We start from the raw sequence: 26,206 nt of genomic DNA, 5'->3' as shown, positions 1-26,206 counted from the left end.
TGATTTTCTGCAGTCGCCGTCAGGGGACGCTTTCACTCGTCCCGAATTTATTTCCTCCATGGCTACAAAACACTTCACACGAGCCATCAGACGCCCCGCTGAACTGGGCTTCACTCAGGCTGTCTATCTCTAAAAAGACATGCTATAAACAGACATGAAGACACTCACTCGTGTGGCAACAATATGGCTACAGCCAACCCATAATACACCACTCTTTATGGGAGACATTGAGAAATACCTGATGTTGTTAATATGTAATTGTCTAGTGTTCAAATATAAAACAACCTCCTCTTTAACAAAAGTTATTTCCTGAAAATAACGGTTTGTCTTCTGTTGTGTGTTTCCCACACGATCCTAACAATCCAAACATGCTACAGGAAATTAGGGGAAAAAGATCACTCAGGTTTGCGTCTGATTAACAATTGATGAAACCATTACTTGTACTCATCCCTAGTGTACTCTAGTTTATGTTGACTCAATCCTACACACACACTGTCTTGATGACGTTAATGCTCAGCAGTGTACCATGTGTGTATTAATCAGCCAGGTTCCCAACATGTTCAATGTTTTCTCCTGTTTGAGTAACGTTTGCTAACACCCACAACGCCCAGCTGTTTTAGGACATTACTGCGTAGACTGTATATTCATCTTCAGTGGGAACAAATGTGCTTGGGGCTGAGTGCCATAGAACGGGTAGGGGAGTCGACAAGTTTGTAAGTACTTCTCAGGGTTTCTGGCTCTGTGAGGTGAGGGTGCGTCTGTGGGGAACTATAAGGCGCCCTCGTATTAATCCTGTGTCTGTTCGGAGGATCAATATGTGGAACTATTTACTCTCAGAATTCAAATCATAAATAAAACAGCTTGTTATTGAGTTTTATGGTAGTTTTATTGTGTTGTTGTTGTTGGTGTTTTTCTGCTGTTTTCTATGTCTTTTCTTGCGGAGTTTGGACATAAAAACTAGTTTAGGCTGTAACTACTGTGTTGTGCTGCATTGGTCCACACTGTATACTTATAAACTTTCATAAATATTGAGAGATGGACAAATGGTGGTTGGTGGTTTTGGTATTTTAATAGATTTGATGACAATAGCTAAAATATATTATTGCCACCATTATCCTTTAGATATGCTGACTAAGAGTAGCCACTATGGCGTGCTGCAAATGACTGTTAATATTAATGACCTTTAAATCTTTAATACTACTAAGACAGTTGAACGGTGGAAAATTAGACATTAAAATGTGTATGCTGGCATTCAGCCAACACACTCCCTGTGATATTATGCCAATTGGATACAGCTGGGTCATCCAGGCGCCAACTCCAGAAATCTTTGTGTCCATACAGAGAAATCCATTCATGGGGGTTCAGTCCAAAGACAGGCTCCATGTTTGTTCTGCACAATCCTTCATGTTTGTGCTGACGGCTGAAACTCTGCGAGGGCTCTCCTGACATTCTCAGACTCCCTCATTGTGAATTACACTACAAGTGCAGTGAATGTCTTTCTCTCCCAAATCCTTCCCTGCAGCCTCTAAAACTGGTCTGACAACTGAAACTGCAGAAATATTTGATCTTTTAAAAAAAAAAAAAAAAAAAAAAAAAAAAATCACAATGCAGACTTTTCATAATAGTAAAAATTTTTCTCACTCTGTAGGTGAGGATGGTGCAAAACAGACAGAAATGGGAAAAAGAGATGAATATTGAAATTTTAGATGCTGATTGGCAAAAGGTGAAAAACCCACCAAACAGCCGCCCTGGAAAAATCTGATTTAATTCTTTATTACACCAAATGTGAAAAGTAAGCAGTTACAGAGGTCGGGAATGTCGGGGTGAGTGTGGATATGTCTCTGAAGAAATTGTGATGGGGAAGTGATAAATATTTGATTGACATACTGTTAGTACTGGGTAAAAAAGCCACTGACAAAGGATTAATGGCTAATAGTCCTTTATGAAATCCTGATGGAAAAACTGGATTGTATAAATGATGGAACACATGTGAATGAATTTCCCAAAACCTCTGACGCATTTATCATTTGTTGTAGTTAATGTCACTTTGACTCTTATACATCAGCAGTGAAGAGAGCCAGTACCTGATGAGGGAAGTCTGAATTGTGGATACTTTACACGAAATATGGATCGGGATGCTGTAATGACACTTTAGTCAACAGCGTAGAGAGAGCAGTAACAAGAAGCCTGGATGGTGGCCTCTGGAGAGCCGATCCAAGCCAGTCACACAGTATCATTCCCTCTTTCTGGATCCTCAAAGTCACTACACACCCAGTGAACGATGATGTAACCGTTCTCTTCTCATTCTCTTCAGAGAGAAAGCTGGCTCAAACTATCCCTAGTTCAAGCAATCTATACAATACTCAGGACTGTTCTACTCCAGACATGGGAGGGGTGCTATCATGCTTCCTGGATTTGCTTCAACTTTCCATTTTTCTTCTTTTCCTCCTCTCCTCCCTTCCTTCTCCTCACAATAATCACCGTCTGCCTGTGTGCTTGCTCTCAGAGAAGGTAATAAGACTTGCAAGGCTGTATGCCTCAGTGGTACACAAAGACATGCTCAAGGACTGATTGTGTGGGCTGGTGAATAAACAGTTGTTACCTCCTTGTCCATCTCTCTCTCTCTCTCTCTCTCTCAGACAGTAACTAAGGAGAGATCTGAAAACCTACACCAAGTGAGGTCTGAAGAGTTCTCCTCTTTCCTCAAATTCATCTTTCAGGGAAAGTTCTCCCACACACAGGGAGGAGTCAAGAAGCTGACGAGCTGGCCGGCTTTGGAGTAGGATGAGTGACTGTGTCCTGCTGTGCGCCTCCCTCAGTCTGTTGTTGGTGAATGGTGGCAGGCTCATGGCTAAAAACCTGGGACTGTCACTGGGGTCACCTGGCTCGCAGAGGAAAAGGCAGCACGACCAGAGAGCTGACACCTGCGGGTCTGCTCGCTTGCACTCAGACAATACTCACAGATTGAGTAGCAGGAAAGTACACAGAGCAAAGACATGTGCATTGCGCCGACAGGAGGAAGAAAAAACATGAACGCTAGCAGATCTGTGAGACTGTAGCAGCGAAATCCTAACGTTAGCTAGTTTGAATTCGACCACGGTAAAGGGAAAATGTACTGAAATTATATGGCGCCTCTCTATCTTATAGCGCTTTATAATTTTCCTGTTATTCACCCAATTTACACTATAGCTGTTGAGACAGCGTGCAAGGTGCTGGCCTCACCATGGCTCAGCGTCTTGCCCAAGAACACTTCGACATGTGAACAGGAGGAGCAAGTCATTAGCGCACGATCTGTTCTGCCTCCTCAGCCACAGCTGCCCCGACAACATACTGATGTTTAGTAGAGTTTGTCATTTTAGTGTAGTATATTAGCATGCTAATGTTTGCTAATTAGTACTAATCACAAAGTGCACCTAACAAACTTAAAATTTTGTCCTGACGATGGCATTTGATGACAGTTAAGGAAACACCGAACAGGATCACTTCCTATCATTAGGACTCATTAGCTTTCATCCTTTGGGCACTATAAACACATGCATCAAATTTCATGGCAATCCATTAAATAGTTGTCGAGACATTTCACTAAAATCTAAAAAAACATCAACATGCTGGTGGTGCAAGGAAAATCCAGAGGCTCACCAAAGAAATTAGGATTCATCCTTTGGCGAACATGAATATCTGTGTAAAATGTTTATGGTAATCCAAACCAGATCTGCATTGCCAATGGCACCGGCTGAAATTTCACATCTAGTTTACTATTACACACTGTATCAGAAATACATGCACGTCCGAGGTCTCTAATTATCAGCAGGAAATCGATTTGTCTTTTTTTGTACAGAATTGTTTTTCTGCAGCCTTGTGATGTCTACCAGGATGAAGGCTTGGAGGAGCACTGGGAGATCTGAATAATTTATACTACAGAGGATAGAAAACATAAAACGAAAGAAAAGGGGAAGAGCTGTAGTGTTTTTCTTTGCACATAGAGGCGCATACAGCAAGTCAGATTTTTTTGGGGGGATTGCAGAAAAAAGGCACATGTAGGTGATGATGGTGAAAGGAATGAGCTTTTTGCAGACTGTGGCAACTTTACTGTAAGAGAGACTGAACCCCAGAACAAAAGGGAAACACAAGAAAAAGATAAAAGGCATAAAACAGCCTTTTGCATTTCTTTGAAAAACATGCTTCACACATGGAAACCGTACACGTGTGTGTGTGTGTGTGTGTGTGTGTGTGTGTGTGTGTGTGTGTGTGTTGTGTGTGTGTGTGTGTGTGTGCGCGCGTGACTATCGGTGCGTCACAAAATGATAGGTGCTATTAGATTCATGAAGCAGAGTGTTTCCCTGGCAACAGTGACTTACCCTTCTCCTCCAACTTTGGTGATCTTGAGGCGAAAGTCCACAGAGTTGAGATTGGGGGGCTTCCACTTGAGGATGTCATCACACCTCCCGGGCTTGTATCTCTGCAGGGAAAACAAAAAGATGAATAAAATTACACTAGAGAATAGAGGATGTGTCGGGGTAAATAAATATGAAAACTGCTGTCAAGGAATAACGTTGGCACCATGTTTCCACGAGTAGTTATTCATTTTTGACAACCCTTAACACTGCAGACTTAATGGCTGAGTAATTTGTGAGAATTCTTAAGCAACAGTTTATGAGGTGAAAAACCCTCGTAAAAATTAAGCTCCATTATGATTCACTGTTGGTATCTAAATGTCTAGAGCAGCAAGACGTGGAAGTGAATTGATCTAAGGTTCAAAATTAGTCTCTGGGTAACATCCATGTCATGAAATGCAAACAAGTTCCTGACAATAACAAAGGGAGCTAATTAAAGAATTTGTTCAAGGACTCCTCGTCTGAAATGAAATGATTATAAGTGGAAAATTGCAGGGTAGGAGCATTAGAATAGACATGTAAATACCATTAGAGGCTGACAAATTATGACTCAATGTTCTGCATTTTTCCACACCATTACTACTGTGCTTCACTGTGCAGCAACATATGACACATGAGGACATGAAACAAGTGCACTGGAACATGTAGAAATGTAAAGGCATGAGGTGGAGGCGGGAACAGATGACCAGATTCTGTCACTGTCAGGTTGCCCGGTAACAGAAGTCTACTCCAAGGAAATGCGTGACAGGATTCCTCAGGAGGACCTGCGCTGTCACAACACATGACCAAGAGAGGAGTATCTGGCTCCACCTACGTACAGCCGTATGGCAGGACTTAAAAAAAACAAAAAAAAAAAAAAACAACTTTGAATCATCAGGGGAAGAAAGACACAGTACCCCGACTTGTCAAAAAAAAAAAAAAAAACAACACCCCAAACTTTTAAAAAAAAAAAAAAAAAAAAAAAAAAAACACTACACCACTCCTCCACAAATACAAGTGCCTAGTTTGGCAAGCTGCTGTGCTTGCTGAATAGCATAAAATCTTGCAGCCTCACACAAACTTTTCCTAATGGTTTTCATTCAATTCAGGGTCCAGCCCCAGTATCCCTCGTCATTATACTCACTTCATCTGATTCTGCAGCCCACGTCTCACATGTGATGTCAAAGTTCTGTGACAAACTTCTGGGTGTTTGCCGATCGCTTTAAAATATTAAAATATTAATATATATAATAATATATTTAAATTTGACACATTGAAATAACAGCTATAGCTGACATAATCTAAAACCATATTTTTCATCCAAATCCTGAATATCCTGGCTCAAAACTATGAAGTTGATGATCTTAAATTACTGATGTGAATGACAGTTTAACTGGGAGAACGCAACACCTCAAACTGGTGTGAAACCATCAGCTAGAAAGAGGACTTTCACTCTGTCTGAGTTTTTGGGAATACACAAACAGTCCACAGTGCTGCTACAGAGTGAAGCTTCTTACCTAATAAACAACCAGTACAGACACCAGCTTAGAGAGAACACATAAACTCGAAAACAGACGAGTTTTATTTTGGCCTGACATCAAGTTATTCATAGAATTAACATTAATTAGTAAGTAGACTTGTGACCAGCTGCACAGTTTCTCAGGTAGCGCTACCTGGATGTTTTGTACACACCTACATTTGCTACTAAGAGGAAAGATAACAGATTTGTTACTGTTGGAGCTTGTAGCGGATCCAGTCAGTGTTTTTTTCACATTCTCTCACACACACACACACACCCCCAACACTACTTCACTACACAACCACACACATCACACCACACACACACACACACACACACACACACACACACACACACACACACACACACACACAAACACACACACAAACACAAACACACACACACACACACACAAGTTTTCACTCACACTTAGAGAAATGCTGCACCATAGAATTATCATTAAGGGGAGCAGCACTGCAACGCTGGATTGGAATCAATACTGATCCTTAAGATCAGTTCAGGACATCTCTAGCAGGAAGTCATGGGTTCTGTGTGGTTGCAGTGAAGTAGTTTGTACAGTGGGAGCAAAAAGTGAAGCCGCCTCCTGGCTGCATCCCACCACCTCCCTATTCCCGCTTGAAATCTGTTCAAACATTAACAATGACTGAATTAACCTTTTCTTTTATCGTTAATTCAGTATAACTAATTATCACTTGTTTAATTATCAATTATAACTTGCTATCACTCAATTGACTGAAAGTTCAACGGATCATTTACTTGACTCATCAAATTAAGTCATTTGTCAGCTTACTCGCTTTTACTTCCCAGCATGCATCCCATCAAGGTTAATAATCTCTTATCAAACCTCTTATTTCTGATATGTAACTGATATGATGCATGCTGTTATTTGTCTTTTCATAAATGTGTCTCCAAACTTAAAATTTTGCTGAACTTTACTTTGTTAGAAAAAAAGTGAAAGCTTTTTTTACACGTTTTCTTTTTTATAGAATATCTGCTCTGTCACTGTGCCCGTCACTTAGTGTAATGCTCTGTGTGGCCTTCATTACAGTATTTCTGTACTGATGCTTATAACTATATTCACTGGTTGACTTTGGCCAGGTTGACTTTGTCATCTTCGGTGTAAAGTGACGCGAACCCGTGTGTGGCGTGTCCTTCTGCTTTGTCCACGGTGGAGCTCTCAATGTGGGAGGCGGCCTTTATTTCCCTTTGAAACCACCACACTCCACAAAGGCTATTCACCGCAGTTAGCTAGGGAGCAGGAAAGGAGGGCAGATCTCTTTTAAAGAACCTTGACTGAGCACATCTTTTCTTCTGAAAACGTGGGTGTAGAAGGGAACATTTTTCAGTGCAGTTAGTTGCGCTATACTGCATAGGCATCAAAATAACCACCTCTAAAATGATTTATTCCATATATATAAATGAAATATACGCATTTAGTGATGGAGTCCTCCTCAACTGTTGAGCAGTCACTTCATAAATGCTCTGAATGACAGAGACAGAACTTCCGAAGAGGCAGAAAGTTCGCATGGTGTCTGTGTGTTTTTACTGTGCTTGAACAACGGTACATGTATAAATCAACAAGTTAATGAACAATCAGCCCTTGAAAATCCAACGCCCTGAGGATCTGTTGAGGCTTGCTTGTAACTCTGCATGCTAAAATGTGTATGCTACACTTTCAACCAAAGTGAAATTTGCTTTAAATGAATCCAAGCCAGCAAAACCATAGCAACAACCCGATGAAAAGCCAATCAGACGGCAGATTAAATAAATAGGCGACCTTCAAATTCACTCCAAAATGAAAAAGTGCTGCCAGTTGTACTCTTGCTTTCATTACTATTGTTAGTCTTGTCAATAAGTGACTGCACATACAAAACAAGAGCTTCACTACTGAAGTGCAAAACAGACCTCCAAGCCCGACCTTGCATTCAGGAACACATCTCTCATCTATCAAATTCATTTTCATGTAATGATGTTCCATTGCATATAAATTGCCTTCTATTTCAGGTTAGAAATTCAGTGGCTGTTACTGTCGGACTGAGGGGAGGAAAAACAGAGGGCGACACACACTGTGAAAGTAAAAGTGTGGCTGTATAGCTTCTTAAATAAAAAAAAAACAAAGATTAAATGTAAAAACAAATGGCTGTAAAGAAATATGTCTCTTTTTTTTTCCTGGAAATGGATAACTAAATAGCCAATGTTGCCAGCTCTAATAAAAATCATAAGCACTAACTGCCCTAAAAAGCATCCAATGGAAGCGGACACTAATGCTGTTATTTCAAATTTTACACCTCAGCAAGAGTTATTACTTGTTAATTTAAAAGGATTAATCTGCCTCTCCTATGAATTCATACTGGTCTGCACACACACGCTATACGGCTTGTTACCAGTAGATGCAATTATGTAAATACAACAGAATAAAGAAAACTTTACAAACTTTTCTCAAGTATTCAAACTTTTAATCACCCTTTAAGTTTATGTAGCAAACAGTTGCTTATCTACACATCCAGCAGTTACAGACTGACATCATCATTCAACTGGAGTCATGTTTCTTTAAATAAGTCTGATATTCATTATCGTTGAGCACAACTTTTGGTCTGTACCAACAAATTACATATTTAGTGGATTTATTTTTTTTTTTTTGTAGCAGGAAAAAAAGTAAATACAACCCCTGCAGCAAACACACATAGAAAATGAGTCTTTCTTCAAAAGGCCACTCTTCACCCACTCACCCACTACTCTTCACAGATCACTTCAAGTTCTGAGATATTTTAGGCTGGCCTGCGCACACGGCACGTTTAGATCTACCCTCAGATTTTCAAAGATGTTCATGTCAAAGGCGCTAACAGGCCGTTCCAAAAGCTTCATTTTGATTTCAGTTTTAGGGTGTTAGTTCATGGTGGATTCTGAAGTCTGCTTTGGATCATTGTTCTGTAGTAGAAACCGACCTCATTTCAGTTTCGCTTCCTTCTTTCTTGTTCACTTTCTTTCTTCTGCAGGGCATTTTCATCCAGAATTCGATGATATTTAGTCAAATCAATTCTTCCCTCTATCTGTAATGGTTCCTCTGCCACTGAATGCCATAATGTTACACATTTAAAAACTATTATTTCCGGGGATATATTTTACAGAATGTGTACAAGTTTTACTGATGAACAGAGGTGTAAGTAACAAGTTACATTTACTCTCATTTCTGTAACAAAGTGTTTTTAGTTTTTTTTTTGTGTGTACTTGCACTTTTTGCAGTATTTTTAATAATGAGTAATTTCACTCTTTTACATTATTTAACTATAAATAATATTATTAGTATTAGTATTTTTCTACTAAAGTATTTTACCTCACTACATATACAGTTGAAGTTGTTACAGAGTAAAAACAGTCGCTTGATGAAGTTATGGTTAACACAGAGGAGATCATCGACAGCTACTGTGTCGCTCAGCAAAGCAGCATTTTGTCTTTGTTTGTCAGCTGCTGCCACTGTGGTGTTTATGTTGTTTATACCTACCTTTTATTCTGTGTAGTACTGCTGTTAATTTTTATAATTAACTTTAATTATCATTTGTATGCAGAGGCTGCAAAGTGCCTACCTGGAATGTATTGGTTGCTTTCATGCAGTTCTCACCTGGGAATGACATGTATTGTATGCACTGAAGACCGTAGCAGCCTTAAGATGCTCTTTAATAGTTTTATCATATATCATCATACAACATCTTTTACCCTTTTACCTTTTAAAACGTAACGCAGTAACATTTACTCAAGGAATTTTTCTTCAACTTGAGTAAAATTTCTTTTGAGAAACAGTATTTTACTGCTTGAATACCTAGCGACTCTCTCCATCTCGATGGATGAACGGTCTCTATCCTCTTCTCCATTTGCTGTTTTTAACATTTTCTCAGCTATGTATTTTAATTATTATCATATTACAGTATTTCCGGGTTCAGGCAGCAGCAGCGCTGCAGCTGTGACAGCGTTTCCTCGACTGGCTTTGCAGTCTCCCATTCTTGTTCAAACTAAACCCCTTTTTGGTGACCAAGATATAAATATTGAAAGTAGCCGACAAAACAATAGTTAACTCACAAAAGGAACAGCATTTTCAAAAAAAAAAGAAGAAGCTCAAACTGGCAAGAAATCCTTAACTAAGAAAATACATCCACGGTATTTGTCCAAGCATGAATGGTACATCACAGCTCCTCGAGAAACCTGCAGCTCATGAATAATAACATGCTGTGATTCATCAAAACAACAATGCATTACTCTTTACAGAGCTTGACAGGTTATCACACAACCAGCTGTAGGGATGCTATTCTGATGAAGCTACAATCGACAATCAGTTAAAAGTTTGTTTTGATTGATAGAAAACGACAAAACTGTACTGATGTCAGTACAGAGAAATAAATAACCTAAGGGGGGGAGGGAACGCACATATGAGAATCTAGGGAAAGAACAGCAAACAGAGAATACGACAAGTTATTGAACGGCTGTAGGTTGGGGATGTGTTACCCTTTTAAAGTCCAGAAATAGCCAAGTTGTATTTGATCTAATGCAATCCATATTTCCACGGGAAGAAATGTGTCCCTGTCATTTTCACTGTGCCTCGAAGTATGGGAAGAAAACACAGAACCAGAATACTAATGCGCGGAGCTCTTTGCGCACCAGAATAAACTCTCCAATAGAATAAAAGGTCAGTTGGTTATTCTTTACTGCTTACTCTTAAAGGATTATTATTGATTAAACAATCCTTTTTTTGTGCTTTGAATGCAATATTTGCCTGCACGTGCCTCAAAATTCTTTTCTCCCCTAATAGCAAATCGTACAGAATACACATCATGTCTTAGTTTAACAAGACAAGAAGAAGTCTGCAGCTATGCTAGCAACTCTCTAAAAATCAAATAGAGAATTATATGGATGAGTGTATCTATAATGGATGGGTTGCATTCTCCGTTATGTTTAATCTTTGCTCCTGATTTTCACAACCCTTGCAAAATATCCAGCACCGTATCTAAAAACTTTTCTAAGATCAGATTGCCTACACATGGAAAAAAATATTGTACCTCCCTCTCACTACCGTTTTGAAATGTTTTCACTTTTGTGGGAAATGAGAAAAGAAATAAATCGTATCGCACGCAAACAATTTAAGAGCAGTTTCGGCTTTGAACTGATTATTTGGCAGTGATACGAGATAAACAAATACTGCGGCTCAATTATAGATCAATCATTGTGTGTCTGCTTCATATAAAATGGCTGATATGATGTCTATAATCATACACACAATGTTGCAATGGCACGCGTAGTGAAGATCATAAATGATACCAGAAGCTGTCCATAATAAACAGAAGCCTAATGAATGTAGAAAGTGTAATACTACTGAGGAAAAACAAGCTTCCTTGAGGGTGTGCTTCCAGATAAGTCCTTTGATTACAGTGTTTTTTTTTTGTTGTTTTTTTTCACAGTCTCATTTCAATAACAGCTCTTTGCTCTGAGGCAGACTTATTGTTTAAGTGTGCTGCGGATTACAGACAAAAGGCTGGACAAGTCCAATAAATCTTTTCCCCAGAGAAAAGCTCCCTCTGTTACAGCTCAGACACACTGGCCCATTTCTTTGAGTCACATTGACACCGTGTGTGCTTGTGTGTGCGCTTTCAGAAGGGTTTCGGTGTAAATGTGCAAAATGGTGCAGAGGCATAAAAGATTAGTCTCAGAATACAGAAGGCTGAAGAATACAAGGACAAGCGCGAAATGAAAAAGGAAATATTGACTTTGTGCAGATACGACACACAGATAGAAGAGAATGACAAAACCCATATAAAATGATTAAAGTGATTTGTGAACCACATAAAATGCACAATAACCAATGATGTGACCATAACTCGCATATCAGTCTCTGATAATCTTTTCACAATATGATTCAAAAGCTTTAACGTCACTGGGCCCAAGACAGATATCAAAGACGCCTTCTGTACTGACTTTGCTTTTTGAGTGGAATTGAAAGAAATGATTTGGGATTGTGTAGAGAGAACAGAAATTCTTCTTTGTACTCTTTGTGCAGAGATCACCATCTGGAGTGCTCTCCGATTAGCAAATCTGCCATCTGTGGCAATGGTTCTGTTATAAATTCAAAATCTTTCCAATGTTCCCTTCACAAAGAAAACATATTCCAAGGACACCATGTGTTGGGCGAGATAAAACACCCAGTGACTCCGGGCTGCTGCAGTGGAAACCCCTGTGCTTATATTAATGGAGCTTCACAGCGGCAAGACCCTGCTGAGATTAACCTCGAGAGCACCCTAATCCCATTCACACAAGAGGAGATTAGCATTGCACTGATTGGTGTAGAGGTCAACAAAAAATCAATGACTTTGGAAACCAATCTCAGTGTGAGGCATCGTTACCGACCCCCTGCACACTTCAATATATGTATGTGCTGTTGGTGATGAAAGAATTTAAATTCATCCCACTGTTGCATTTGCTGCAAACTGCTGTGGATATATCTTTGATATACGAGTAATGAGTTCAGAGGATGAATTTTAGTTTGAGGTTGAAACTGACCAAAGATCAGAAGGTCTTGTGAAGAGGTGAAACCCTTTGCCTTCCGTTATCGATTAAATTTCACAGCAATGATGCTATTTTCTGTCTCTGATATTGATTCCACTACCTAAACTTGAGGTATCCGTAGATATTGATTACAGATTACACAACAGTGCTCTTTGTCGCAGGGTGTGTTTCTACACCTTTTTTTTTAGTTTTTTTTTTTACTTTTATCTTATTTTGCGACAGTCCTTATTTAAAGAGCTCCCCCACATCCCAATATGTTTGCCCCCGCTGCTCAGCATCCTTCACAAATAATGACTTATTTACATGGCTTGGCATATAAAATGGATTTCAAACAAGAGCCACAATCAATAATCCAATGACAAAGGCTAAAGGTCAAAAAACTAAATACATTTTAAAAAGTGAATTAATTCAGTTAACCACCCAGTGACAAACTTATTTCTTTATATCCAAGGTGACCGGAACAGCATCAAAACGTGGATGGTTTGCAGACACACTGGCTTTGGGTGTGTGATGCACATAAAACAGATAAGGGGCGGAGCGGGGGCTGCAAATATATTGCAAAAAAAATCACAGAATTGTATTCTTATTCTCATTTTGTCTCAAAAAAGAAGTTCAAAAATGCCTGATGGCAGCAATGGCTTGTCTGGATGTCTTATGCTGAGGATGTTTATTGAAGCTTGGCCAAGGAGAAAAGAGGAATCATCAACACAGTCTCCTGTGCATGATGTCACCTCAAATCTGAACCCCTGAGGATCGTCTTCATACACTTCGAGAGATTACTATAGATAGCTTACACTCCATAATTGGTCACATATCTAAAATAAGAGGGAGAAGAGGGATGTGTGAACACACTATTGGTTCATTGACCATAAACAAGGAAACATGACCGTATCCGCCCAAGTGCTGATTCATAGAACACCCAGCCACTTGTGACTGACCATCCAAGGTCTGTTGTTATCAGTTGTGGCACCAGCAGTATCAGCAGCAAACCACAGCTGCGTCTGGAGGAGCTGCCTGAGCGTCTCAAAGCCTATAAGATTTAATGCAGTAGCTGTGGCACAGAGAACTAGGGCCTCACACTGACCTTTCACCCTGAGTCAGTCATTCATTAGGTGGACTAGAAAAAATTCCATCACAGTCTGCATATCTGTCTTGATCATTAAATCTTCCTTTACCTCTTCCTTGTAAATACTTATTTATTGTTAGTGCTATATATATATTTTTTTTTGGTGTAGGTCAAAATAAAAATCTCCCTCCACATTAGGTTAGGTTTCCTATTACTGACTGTGAGTTTGCAGTAGCAGAAAGCTTAAGACTTCTTTGCTATACATGAGCTGCGTCCCAATTCAGGGGCTGCATCCTTTGGTGGCTGCTTTTGAAGACCAATTGTGTCACAGCGGCGTGACTAGGCTGTCCCATTTCAAATGCTCCTTCAAATGCAGCCGAGAAATGCATCCTTCTTTTCCTGGGCAACGAAGGATCCACTGGTGGATCAACCTATCCCAAGTTTCAATGCGCGCCGGTAATGAAAATAATATGGCAGCAAACAACACCGACATAGAGCCTAAGAATACACACTTGGGTTTCAGCTCACTTGAACGGCTAACGGTACAACTGTTAAAAACAAGGGCCTCTCATTTCGGTTCAGCCTTGGCGATCTACGACCAGCCACACCTTTGTGGGCCGCATCCTTTGGGGGATTACCGCCGAGGCCAAACCGAAATGAGACGGTCTGGCCTACGGTGGATTTTCGCTTTCTGTCACCAGCTGTGCCCGTCCTTATTGTTGCGTCACAAAGGATGCAGCCCGAGTTGGGGCACAGCTATGCTCACTGTTTTCCATCATGGTGGCAACATCTAGTTATTTTTTGAAGTAACATTAGCACAGACGACAATTGGATTTTCAAAGAGCAAACTAAAATTATTCCTTTTTTTTATGCCTTATGTTGTTTGTGTTTGCCTTTGCCAGGCCTGTGGTTGTTAAGAATTGTTATTACCATTTAAATTCATCATTTCTGCAGTGTTTAAGTGCGCAAGGCTCTTGTTGTGATGAAACCCAGGCCACTGTCACACTGTTGTTCTCATTAACAGAGTGTGGTGAGATGCATGTGAATATATCTAATATAGTCTAAGTAATTACGGTTGCTTTATTACAAAAATCCTGTTTTTTGTTTCTGTTGAGACTCTCTCTCCGTCTGTGGCAGATTCATAAAACCAAACCCCCATAAACAAGCTGTTTAATTGTTGAATGTAGACTCTATAATAGAGAAGTAAAACCAGACAGTGTTACATAACATTTTCTTCAGTAGTTTCATATCAGATGGCTGACTATTTGCATCATCATTCAGTCACATTAGACTTGCCAGCTTTTCCAACCCGGCCCATTTGTCTGAGCAGACAGGAACCAGCTGCGAAACCTTCGGGAGTTCAGAGAGATTTCCATCTGTCAGATTTATAAAAACTAAAAAACATCTTCATGAACAATGATTTGATCACCCAGACAGCTTAAATGGGACACGAATCGTTTCGAAAGTGTGAAAAAGCAGCTGCCAAAACAAATCAAGCCCTGACTGACAGTGTGGTCGTAATCCATGACAGGGGATGTGGATGTTGTTACAATTTCCTCAGATGGTTCGATAAGTGCCACATACACTGTTAACATCAAGAGGGCCTCAGTGCTTTCAACACCTTTCTCCTACCAAGTTTTTTAAATTCACTGAGGCTACATGGGACAATATGACTCTAAATCAATAACAGGCTGCATCAAAAGCAGCAACTGTACTGCTCGAAATCCAAAAACTATTCATGGTTTGGATTGTAGATAATCTGGAAATTCAATAAAGCCTCCTAAAATATTCTCACAGGCATCTCTTGCATAATGTGCAGCTAAAAAAGAAACCAATGATCACACCCTCTTTTTAGATATATTCTCTTCCCCCAAACATACAGTAAAGGATCATTTTTCTGCACTTGAATAAATAAGAAACCAATTGTGGAAGAAAGAAAATTAATCTAATTAGCATCACTTCTTCTATGGGAGAGAAATGCAGCAAAACAAACACCGTCTCAAAACCACCAAATACATGAAAAACAGATCATTATATTGTACAAGACACAGAAAAGTGAGACTCTGGCATCCAAAGCACCTGCAAAAGTAAGACATTTATGATCACGCTTATGTATTGATCAAAGCGGTGACACATCAATTAACCAGCCTCGGAGTCACGTCTGTTTGGAAATGCAGATCATCTCTGCTCGTGTTGTGTTGGAGATAAAGTGCAGCTGTGTAAACCTGCCACCGCCAAATATCATTGCCAGCTCTCCTGAGAGCTGTTGCTACCTGATGGCTGTATGATAATTACTTCACAAATCACAGAGAAGAGCTGATAATGCTCAACAAGAGGGAGAAACACAACAGCTATGTTATTTGGTTGAATCGGGGGCCAACTGTAAAATCAGTTTTCTTTTGCTTTAAAACAAGAAGAATGATCTCACATGCTAATGTGACATTTGGAAAATTTCCATCCGATCCATTAAATGCGGAAAGCAGATCAGCATTTCTAATACATAGGCTTTAATTAGTCGTCCTGGCCAGGTAGTTTAAGATTCGCCCAGGTAAATTAAATCACTCACTTTCACATTAGGTAAAGACAAAACACTTTTGATCCTTCTAAACCTGCTGCTACTGCAAAATGTTCCAGACTGTTCACTCAATGTCCCTAACTCATGGACCATGACAAGGCATCACATATGGCTAGGCATACAGACTGTGTGATTAAGTTACGACTTTGTGTCCCACAATGCAATTGCAAAGCCAATGGCTGCTGTCTGCTCTACAGTTCTGCTTGTGCTTCCCGATACGCTGGCAGCACCATCATATATCTGACCACCTTAAATCAGACATGGGAATATATAGCCTCAAGGGGACATCCACAGCCACTCAAGCAATCTCCTCTCAGGTCGTCCCTGACACCTCATACAAACCAACAAATGCCTCCTGTGGTACCAGGTAATTTTCCACATATCTTAAACATATAGACTTTTCCTGGGGAATTTTGAGTGCCATCTACAATGACTGAAGACAGAAAAACTGGTAGAGACCGGATGGATAGTGCAATACATACAATACAATTTCCTAACAATTGCAAAATCTCATTTTGCACCGGAGGAGAGGAATAGTCATGACAACAGGAGAGCCAACCAGAGAGACGGGCATCAGCCTGTGCTTTGAATTTCAAAAGCTGAAATAGATTCCCATCCTGCATCTCAAGGCCTCGCAGTGCTATATCCCTGCCTAGCAAGGTACTGCATTGAACTTACAATATTTTGCAGGCAGCAACCAGCATCTACTTATTGTTCTATCCAGGCACTTGAGAGCTGAGAATCTATTGCAGTTGCTTCTTAAGCTTTGACTGAACTGTGACTGCATGATGGTGGGATTTACTATTCTGGTGGCTTTCAACAAGAGCCTTCTGCCGGTTATTGTATCCTTTTGGGGAGAATGCAGTGTAGTCCTCTCTATAGTGTGTGTCTTCACAGAAGTGAAAGCAGAGAATTTCCTTTATGGTGGTGCAATAGTGAAGCCACAGATACTGTTTGTACTGTCGTTAAGATGGAGGACCCTAATTGACAGCTTTTGAAGTGCAATGCATTTGAAGTGAGGCTGGTTTTGCTTTACTTCAGCGTCCAGAATATCTCCAGCTCTACACTGTTCTTCATTGCTGTCACTCTCACTGCTACTCAGCTGGATCCATTTCTTTAGAAATACACCAAAGTGTATAATTAGCCACTGTGTGTAAACTACTGCATGTGACGTATACATTTGATATACATAGTATAGTAATAATGCCCACGTTTGTCATTGCAGACTCAATTTAATACCAAAACATTTACTCTTAATCTCACATTGTTACAAGCCCAGGCCTCATCCGTGACCTCGCCTCTCCTCCTTCTTTCTGAATTACTGCCTGGCACGACTGTCACCTGATTGATGCTTGTCACATGAACATTGAGACAACAGGTGCCTTTTCAAAGCTCTCATTTCAAACACACAGTGACAAACCGTTGTTTTAGAGATCATCATCGGCCGAACATTTGTCACAACATTGAATCTCTCTACCAACACGTCACCCATCACCAGGCCATTAGTCGACCTTACCTGTGACACAGATGAGTTGCTTCTGTCAGCTGTCAAAATAACACACTGATGCTGATGCCATATGAACACTAAGGAAAAACATTCATGGCTCAGTTGAGTGTTATTATTACCATTAAGCCTCAATTACCTTCCTTTGCTGACATGCACACCGACAACTGCTGACACCACGGATGCGTAGTTGTTCTTATTATACTACTCTCTAGTCTGCTTGAAAGACACTTTCAATACATGCAACAGAGCTTATAAGATATGTGATATAAAATGTGTTGATGTTCTGTTACCTGTATCAGTGTAGTTTTACCACCTATAGTAAAGGATCGAAATACTTCCTCAACCACTGATTGAGCGTCAGATTTTTATTTGCCATTGACCAGGAGCTTTGGCTCTTATTGTAACCAGATGTAGCTACATCCTCTCACATGTTAGCAAGAAACAGCAAAGCCAATCCTATTCGCAATATTGGGTTAGTGAGGCAGGACTTTTAGTAGAGAACGAGATCTGTTAACCATATGTTTACCAAATACCTTGACTAGACATTGACGGAAAACTAGCTAGGGACAGTTCAGTAGTATATGCTGTATATTGGTAAGGGACGTGTCCCAAATCCAACACTCTTGCAAAATGTCTTTTTTAAATTCAATAGTCAAATGTTGAATATTCACATCAACAACACATGAAGACGACTTGTCCACTTGTGTTCGTTTGATTTGTTATGTAATCACAACTTTAGAATCATGTAAGTTTTATCTCACGTCACTGATCCAACGCAAAGTGAAATGGTCATATCTCTTGTGTGTGAATGGAGCAAGCTGCAGTACTTATGTTTTTACTGCTACGACACAGATGCAGATCAACATAATCAATATCAAATAAATGAATACCATGCAGCTATACTAACAGAATCATAGCCTCCATATGGTACTCCTTACAGGGAAACATATATATTAAATATATATTTCACATTTTTAATTTAAGTTCTTTTTCTCCAGAAAATTAGCTAAATTTGGTATAAAGGTTTTTTCAGCAATTTTTAAAAACATCAAGGGAGCAATAACCAGTAACTTTTCTTATCACCCCAAATACACAGGGCAGAAAATCCCTGTATCAACATCTGTGAATTAAAATTCATTTTGCGCTTAAGGACACACTCCAACCAGAAAAGTCAAATCCAGTGTCAAAACACCTGGCGCCAGCTGCGGATTGGACCGCAGCCAGAGCAGCAATTTGCTTGAACTACACCATGCCTGAGCTGTGAGACAGCAGTTGAGTACCCTCCTGATTATTTACTTTTGCCTGAAGAGATGTTCAACATTTCCAGGGTCAAAACTAAAGAGAAGCAGGTGTGCAAACTTTCTGGATTCAATCCAGCCAAAAAAACAACAACAACATTTTTCTGCTTTTGCTGCTTTCATAAAATATTCCCTCACTGCTGAAATGTGTGGAAATACCTAAAATCAGAAGCTCTAGTAGAAAACAAAACTCTAAATAACATCCCATGACACAGAATGTGTTTATTTAGACTGAAGTTAAGTTCAACTTGGTATGTTTATAGTTTGGAAGTCAAGACTGTAATTGGATGCTGCTGAATGTATTATTTTAATAGCACACTATTCTCTTATTGTTTGTGTATTCTGTTCTTTTACTTCTGCCCTTCTCCTTGTATTGCACTTTGTAATCTCTGGTTCTGATAAATGCTATAAAAATAAACTGTTACCTTTATTGCTTTAAACCTGTTTGAAGATTTAATTAAAAACATGACCCCCTAATGTCTTTAACAATTATATGTAATACATTAAACTATTAGAGAGATGAATGAACATATTTCCCTGAGATTTTAAATACGCAAAGCAAGTAAACAAGTAAACAAGTAAAATGAGACCGATGCTTCACAAAATAAAGTAAACTATAGACATTAGATACTTCACATAAGCAGTTGAAACTAGAAGTATAACATTTCAAAGCTTGGATTAATATGCAGAACCCTTGTTCAGGGACAATGTGATACTTTTCCTAAGCAGCATTCAAATCAGCAGCTTTATCCAGTATCTGAAATACTATTAATATTACTTGGGCTCATATCTACTGCAGATACCTACCTGTACTATATTTATGTTATGTGCAATAGGAGATTTCATATACTGCAAAGTGGAATGTGAGCCCTTGAGTCCATCACAGGAGTAGAAGAGAGGAATAATGTCACAGATAAAAATGATTTTCTGCTCGTCTAACCAAGTGAATTGGTATTCCAACCAAGGCCGTTTCTGTCGTAACACAAACTGCCATGTGTCTGGTTTTTGCTGTGCGGCATCTTACCGTGAGGTCTGTGTTTATGTGTATTCATGTAGGAGGGTGGTTTCCTTTAAAATAACAGAGGGCAGGACTGAAATATAGAGTGACAAACGGCGGGTGGTAGTGACAAGCTGTCCAGCTCTTATGTAGCAGCTCGGTGGAAGAAAAGGCTGTGCCTGACAATCAACTTGTGGCGAACGTGGCTACAGCTTTGAAAAATGACAGATTGCCATACATAGATGGACGCTTACCCCGCATGGCTGGAAGATAAGCCCGTCGACTTCATGGCTGACCTGGGATGTGAAGCTGCCTTCCAGTAGCTGAAAAAAAGAAAAAAGGAGGGAAGAGTTTTAGCCAAACAAAATAGATGAATGACAAGATGGGTACCTGAAAGCTTTAGCTGGGAACATGTGAAGTGACATTGATTTATGAAGTTAGTTACAGTTGTAGAGTCTGCCAACAATATCTGACCCCCTAAAAGAAAGACAAGTATTGAATTTCAACATCACCACAAGGCTTACACCTGACAAATCCTGCAGAGTTAGGCGCACAAGTCTGATACTTTGTTTTTATCCATCTAGCCCTGAATCTAAGCACTAATCTCTTTGACTGATAACGCACGACTGAGAGATCAATATCTGTAACTTGACAGACCAGGTTGAGGAAAGGAATAGCAACAAATCATTAAGTTCCTGATGACTGGAAAGAGTGGGATTTCATCTCTTGCATTAACATCAAGCACCACAGCTGTTGCAGGGAAGAAAAAAAAAAGAAAAAAAGGAACCTACGGCATCATATTATACGAGTGATTCCTCGGGGACGCGGCAGAGCCACTGTACTATAAAAGGAGGTTTTCTACATCATGAAGCACATCAACTGCCACGGCAACAACAGCAAGGATATTAGAGGCACTAAAATAAGACTGAATATAATAACTGCATATGGAAACAGATGAAGAGCCTTCTCCTTCTATTCACCCTGTCTATGATGGGCTCTACCCTCTTACAAGGGAAAGTGAAGGGTTTTCATTCAGTAAAAGGCCTGTGTGTGATTAGAATATTTCCTGCAACCGTCTTCAAAGAAGAAATTATGCTAAACAGATACTGGCTAATTTTGTCACCTCAGAGCTGGATAAATTAGACGTCCATTTGAAGTCAATTTCTAATTCCAAAAAGTTTCAAAATGTCAATCCTATATAATAAACTTCAAGGTTAAAACTCAGCCTCAAAGGAGGCCATTAAGTACAGACCCGGACAAAATTATTGGCAACCCTGAATTTCAAGTACATAATTCAGAATGTCTAGAGAAATAAATGCAAATGAACTAATTTTGCATAACCAGAATATTTTTTAATAAAATGTCAAAGATTACTGAACAAAAGAAAAAAAAAAAAAAAACATGAATCATGCTCTAAGTTTTGGAACTAGGAGGACTGATAATGTTGCCATTGACACAATTAGCCTGGTTAGCTGTGGACTACAACATGATTTTGGCAAATTGGCACCATTAAAGTAAGACGAATTAGCTATCAGCCATTCCAGTTTTTTACCCATAAAGGCACAGATAACTATCACTGATTACGCCTGTGTATTTTTGTCTTCATCTTTGTATTTTATTGTCTTTTAACTCAGCTGCTATGACATTTTAATTTCCCTCTGGGGATTAAGTCATCCATCTATCCATCTATCTATCCATCTATCTATCTATCTATCTATCTATCCTGAAGACAACTTAAAAACCTGATGATTCTCAGGGAAGTTCTGCAGTCAAAGATTTTTCTTTTCTCTGTTTTCTAAGTATATTTACAGATGCTTATTTTCTAATGACATTGGAGATAATGACAACCGCTGGAAGTTTAAGTCACATTGAATCTGATAATACTGAGTTATGACTCTGGGAGGGAGTGAAATATCTGACACATCTTCACTTCACTTTGAACTCTCTCGTGCCTCTATCTTTTTTTTTTTTTTTTTTATATAAGTTTTGCTCATTGTTTTATTGTTGTTTTGTGTTTTCTGCATTTGTCACGTTGCACACACTTTATGTGTTCTTGTGGGTTCATCATGTTCTCTGTCCTCTTGTACTGGCGTTTTTATGAGGGAAAATGGAGGCGAGCAGCTCTACCGACTGAACACTAACAGACCTTCGATATATGAAAGAAAATAAGGCTTGGGTTGGGTTTAAAATGGAGAAGCTAAATTGTACAATGTCAAGAATTCTATGCAGTCAAGTATGAATGTGAAGACTCTGAGGGTTTTATGTGTTGGGACAGAGAAGAGACAATGTGAAGATGTCAACCAAGGTTAGCTGAGTGCTCCATCTGCAGTGGTATTTGAAAACCAAGGAGCTGGAATGCAAGAGCTTCAAATCAATGTTTCGAAAGTGAACATGGAGATATGAGATGAAACTCCAACTGCACGGTAATTCAACCATATCCCTTTCACAAAAATAAAATTGCATGAAGTTTAATGTGATGTTATGCTCTTAGTGATGGATTACTAAACTGAAAGCAGAACCTGATGTAAGGGTAGACAGTTACAGAGATTACAGACGGTGTTGTGCAAGTTCACACTTCACGAGAGCCAGCTCAAACTTCATTTCACCAAAATTAAAATGAACTAGTTCCCATTCATAGTTCACAATTTTGAATTTAAAGTAATTTCACAGTCCAAAAGATGAATTAGTTCAAGTTCATTTCTTCCATTTTAAAAAAAATTGTTTTTCAGTAGAACCTCCTCTACTATACTCTATACCACTATAGAGTGACAGACAGAGATTACTTTTAGAAGCCAAGAAAAGCCAATGTGAGTACATGTTTTATGTGTATATGCTTAGTTTGACTTAGGTGGAGGAACTTTGTGGATGTTGGCTCATGGTCTTACATTTAAATTGCATTTACTCATTTGGCAGTAGCTTTTATCCAAAGAGACTTACAAGTGAGGGACATCCCTAAAGCTTCAGTGCAGGAGGAGACCTTAGGAGACCCAAGTAATACACAAATATTCAATAAGTGCAAGAAGAACAGGTAAAGAAGTGCCCCCAGAGTGCAGAGTTAGTTAGGTATTTTAGGGTTGAGAGAAGAGTCTTCAAGAGATCTCGAAGATAGAAAGGGACACCGCTCTGATTGCATTCGCTAGCTTGTTCCACCAACTGGAACCACAGACGAGAACAGATCGAGTTGGGTGCAGACCCAGAAGTCACTCTGAAGGCAAATATCAGCGACTTGAATTTGATCCGGGCAGCCATGGGAAGCCAGTGTAGGTCTATGAGTAGCGGTCTTACCCTTTCTTAACGATTTCTTGTGACCATCATTCACTCGCAGTTACTTCAAAAAGACTGGTCGGACGCTTCAACTCCATTGTCGTTTTTTCAGACCCAGTGCTAAAGCCAGGTCTATTTACATAACAATGTGAGATTTTTTTCAATGGTTATCCGCAATGATTTGTTCATAAAATCCCTTCAATTATTCATATGACCTGGCTTTAGCGGTACCAGTAGCTGTGTTGTTTGTATTACCAGCACTCTCTGCCGCCAAGTGGATGACAAAAACACAAAAATTGTAAAAAGATAAATCCAAAAGAAGGATATTTTTGTCATACTCTGGAGCACTTTGAAAAATAAAATGAGGATGAATAACTGGCAATCACAGGAGATTCATCATTATGCTGTGCAGTTTTGTCGGAAGAAGTATTTTTGTGCAATCCTCCACGTGAAAACCTGACAGCACATCTTTGCTATTCTTTATGTTCACGCTGGGTGTAAATATATTTAGGAAAGCAGGAAATGGTCAATAAAATAGAAAAAAAAATGCATTAGTGCACTACAGTGGATATCAAGTGTCATATAGAACCCATCAAGATGAACTAAAGCAGAAAGCAGAGTGAGCTCTTCCAACTATAGCATATTATATCTCGTCTCCTGTCTGAATGATAGAGCCAATTAAATGAAATTATAAAATTTTAATTAACAGTGCCTGCATCTCTGCACTCATTGTCCACTGCCTGTTGACTAGGAGATAGCAAAGTGTGCAGCAGATATGAAGACTGCCAACAATCATCAGAGCCAAGACACATTCACTGTGCAGGAGATGACAGATTGTCATCATCTGTCCTGGTGCTGCCTGGAGACAAACCAAATTATAACCTCAATTATACATACAAGAAAGTGGGCAATATAACATAACTATATTTGTACTTAGTGCAAGGCAAACCATGTCAGAGACAGCAGCAGAGTCTCTCCTGTGAAAGACGCCTCTGGCCCATGTATTTTGTCCAGCATTAGACCAAATTGGTCTGTTTCAGCTGCTCAGCAGATAATCATCTATGATGACACATTTAGTCTTTTGCAAAAATTCTCTTTGAAGTGAGCAGATACTGCAGTATAATACATCTGATAATATTTGCTGCAAAGTAGGACATTTGTTCATTTTATGAAAGTAATGCGGATACAAAAGAAAGTGATTTAAAAAAGGTGAAATTAACAGAGATTTCAAGTCCTGATGTCATGTCCAGGGTAACCTCTTTTCTGTAACTCAGTACAATATTTCATTCAGCATTTCTTTCTAGAAAAAAAAATATCTTGGGCCTTACTCTCCATTTTCTCCGACATATTGACATCCACTACAGCAGTTATTATTAGGAGTTGAAATTTTTATCATTTTAACAAAATTGAAGGTGCTTTGTGAAGTTGTGTTTATGTGTAATGTGCATTGTGTGTATTCTTGAGGTCTAACAAACCTGTTGAAATCACTTTTGCAAAGCAGACTATTTAACCTTATAACCTAATTATTCATTGTTTACATCCATGTTTACTAGCTTACAATCTTTTTCCCTGTCTTTGTCGGTGCACTACGCTTCATTGCACTTTACTGCCACCACCTGGAGCAGCAATGTGTATGATCTCACTCACATGCTGACGTGCATGCATGATGACAACAAAGTGGGGCCGACTCAAAAGAAGAAGAAGAAGAAGAAAAAAAAAAGGGACCATTGCTCCACAGTGCTGCTAGTGGTTTAAACCTCCACAGAGTACCTTAACATGATGATAAATTTGTTAGCAAATAAAAGAACTGCAGGTCCAAAGAAAGTCTGATCCATCGTAACTTAGTTTTATTCATGTCCATAATATCTCCACGCAGACTTTTCATAAGCTGTTTTTTTCAGCTTCTTAGCTGTAATATCGTCCGTCTAAAACCTTCAACAGCTGTCCTGCTGGCACGTCTGAACTAGCAATAACCCCTCCACTCACTCGTGAACACGTCTCTTGCAGTGGTCTGGGGCTTATAGGACGTGATGTTCATTAAATTCCACTAAAAACAGAAATAATGAATAAACTATATTGTTAAAAAACATATCTAAACACATAGTGTGATTCACACAACATAATGTTGAGAAAAACTATGTTGTAAAGATATGTACGAACGCCAATGGGATGAAGAATGACTTTTTTTTAATTTCTCAAACAGAACTTGGAAGGTCTGGTTTCACTTTGGCTCTCTATGGCAAACAGAGGCGATACTGGACTTAGTGAAACCTTTGCAGACCAGAGCTCTCAAGTTGCAGAGCATAGGCTTTAAAACAGTAAAATACCCTTTATATTCTATAAATATACCACTGGACATTTTCGATGATTTTATTTTTCCGACAATGCGTTCCAGGGGAAGTGAGTGAAGTCACCGGCCCTTACAGAAGCTCCACAAACATTTATCTATAGCAACAAAAAAGCGTTTGCTCTCGGTCGTATCTGCAAAGAAAGCAGAGCAACATCAGTGCTCTCCAGAATGATGAATGAGTCACAGCGAATCACACAAAGCTTGACAATCACGCTGACATGGAGAAGGAAGATAGCCAGACTAAAAAGAACTAGTGCCTTTATGAGGGAATGGCATGTAGGCGGTAAGATCTGGGAGTTCCATTTCAGTTCTCTTGCCATCTTAGCACACCCACCCACCACCTTTGTCGAGCACAGTGAACCTTGGAGGGAGAGATGAGCAGAGAGAAGACTTCCACTCACACATCCTCCTACAGTAAGGAAGTTCCTTGGAGCGATAACGCAGAGAGGGGGCAGCGACCCTGCTTTCATGGTAAACCCTTTTAGGAAGAAAACAAAAAGCTGTGCCTGGTACAGTAGGACTGTGTAGGCGGAGGCGAACAGCAAAGCCCCATTAAGAGATCAAGATTTCATTGGAGACTCCAGGGCAGAGACGGGACAACGGAAGCGCTAGGGGAGACAATTCAACCATTAACATGCTAAGCAATGTTTTTCCCCTTAAGAGGGTGGATGTCAGGGTGATGGGAGT

At 39.5% G+C, this 26,206-nt stretch overlaps 1 protein-coding gene across 1 annotated transcript in view; it reads right to left on the bottom strand.

The window, feature by feature from the left end:
- rngtt (RNA guanylyltransferase and 5'-phosphatase) overlaps positions 1-26,206 on the bottom strand; it is a 93,519-nt gene that overhangs the window by 15,506 nt on the left and 51,807 nt on the right. Inside the window, exons 12-13 of the mRNA XM_022769099.1 lie at positions 20,160-20,228; positions 4,359-4,459 (exon numbers count right to left, since the gene is read on the bottom strand). Coding sequence (XP_022624820.1) covers positions 4,359-4,459; positions 20,160-20,228 — 170 coding nt within the window. The remainder of the gene's footprint in view (positions 1-4,358; positions 4,460-20,159; positions 20,229-26,206) is intronic.

Source organism: Seriola dumerili, unplaced genomic scaffold (assembly GCF_002260705.1).
Source record: "Seriola dumerili isolate Sdu_G_001 unplaced genomic scaffold, Sdu_1.0 BDQW01000025.1, whole genome shotgun sequence".
Classification (NCBI taxonomy): domain Eukaryota; kingdom Metazoa; phylum Chordata; class Actinopteri; order Carangiformes; family Carangidae; genus Seriola; species Seriola dumerili.
This window is presented reverse-complemented; position numbering and strand designations above follow the sequence as displayed.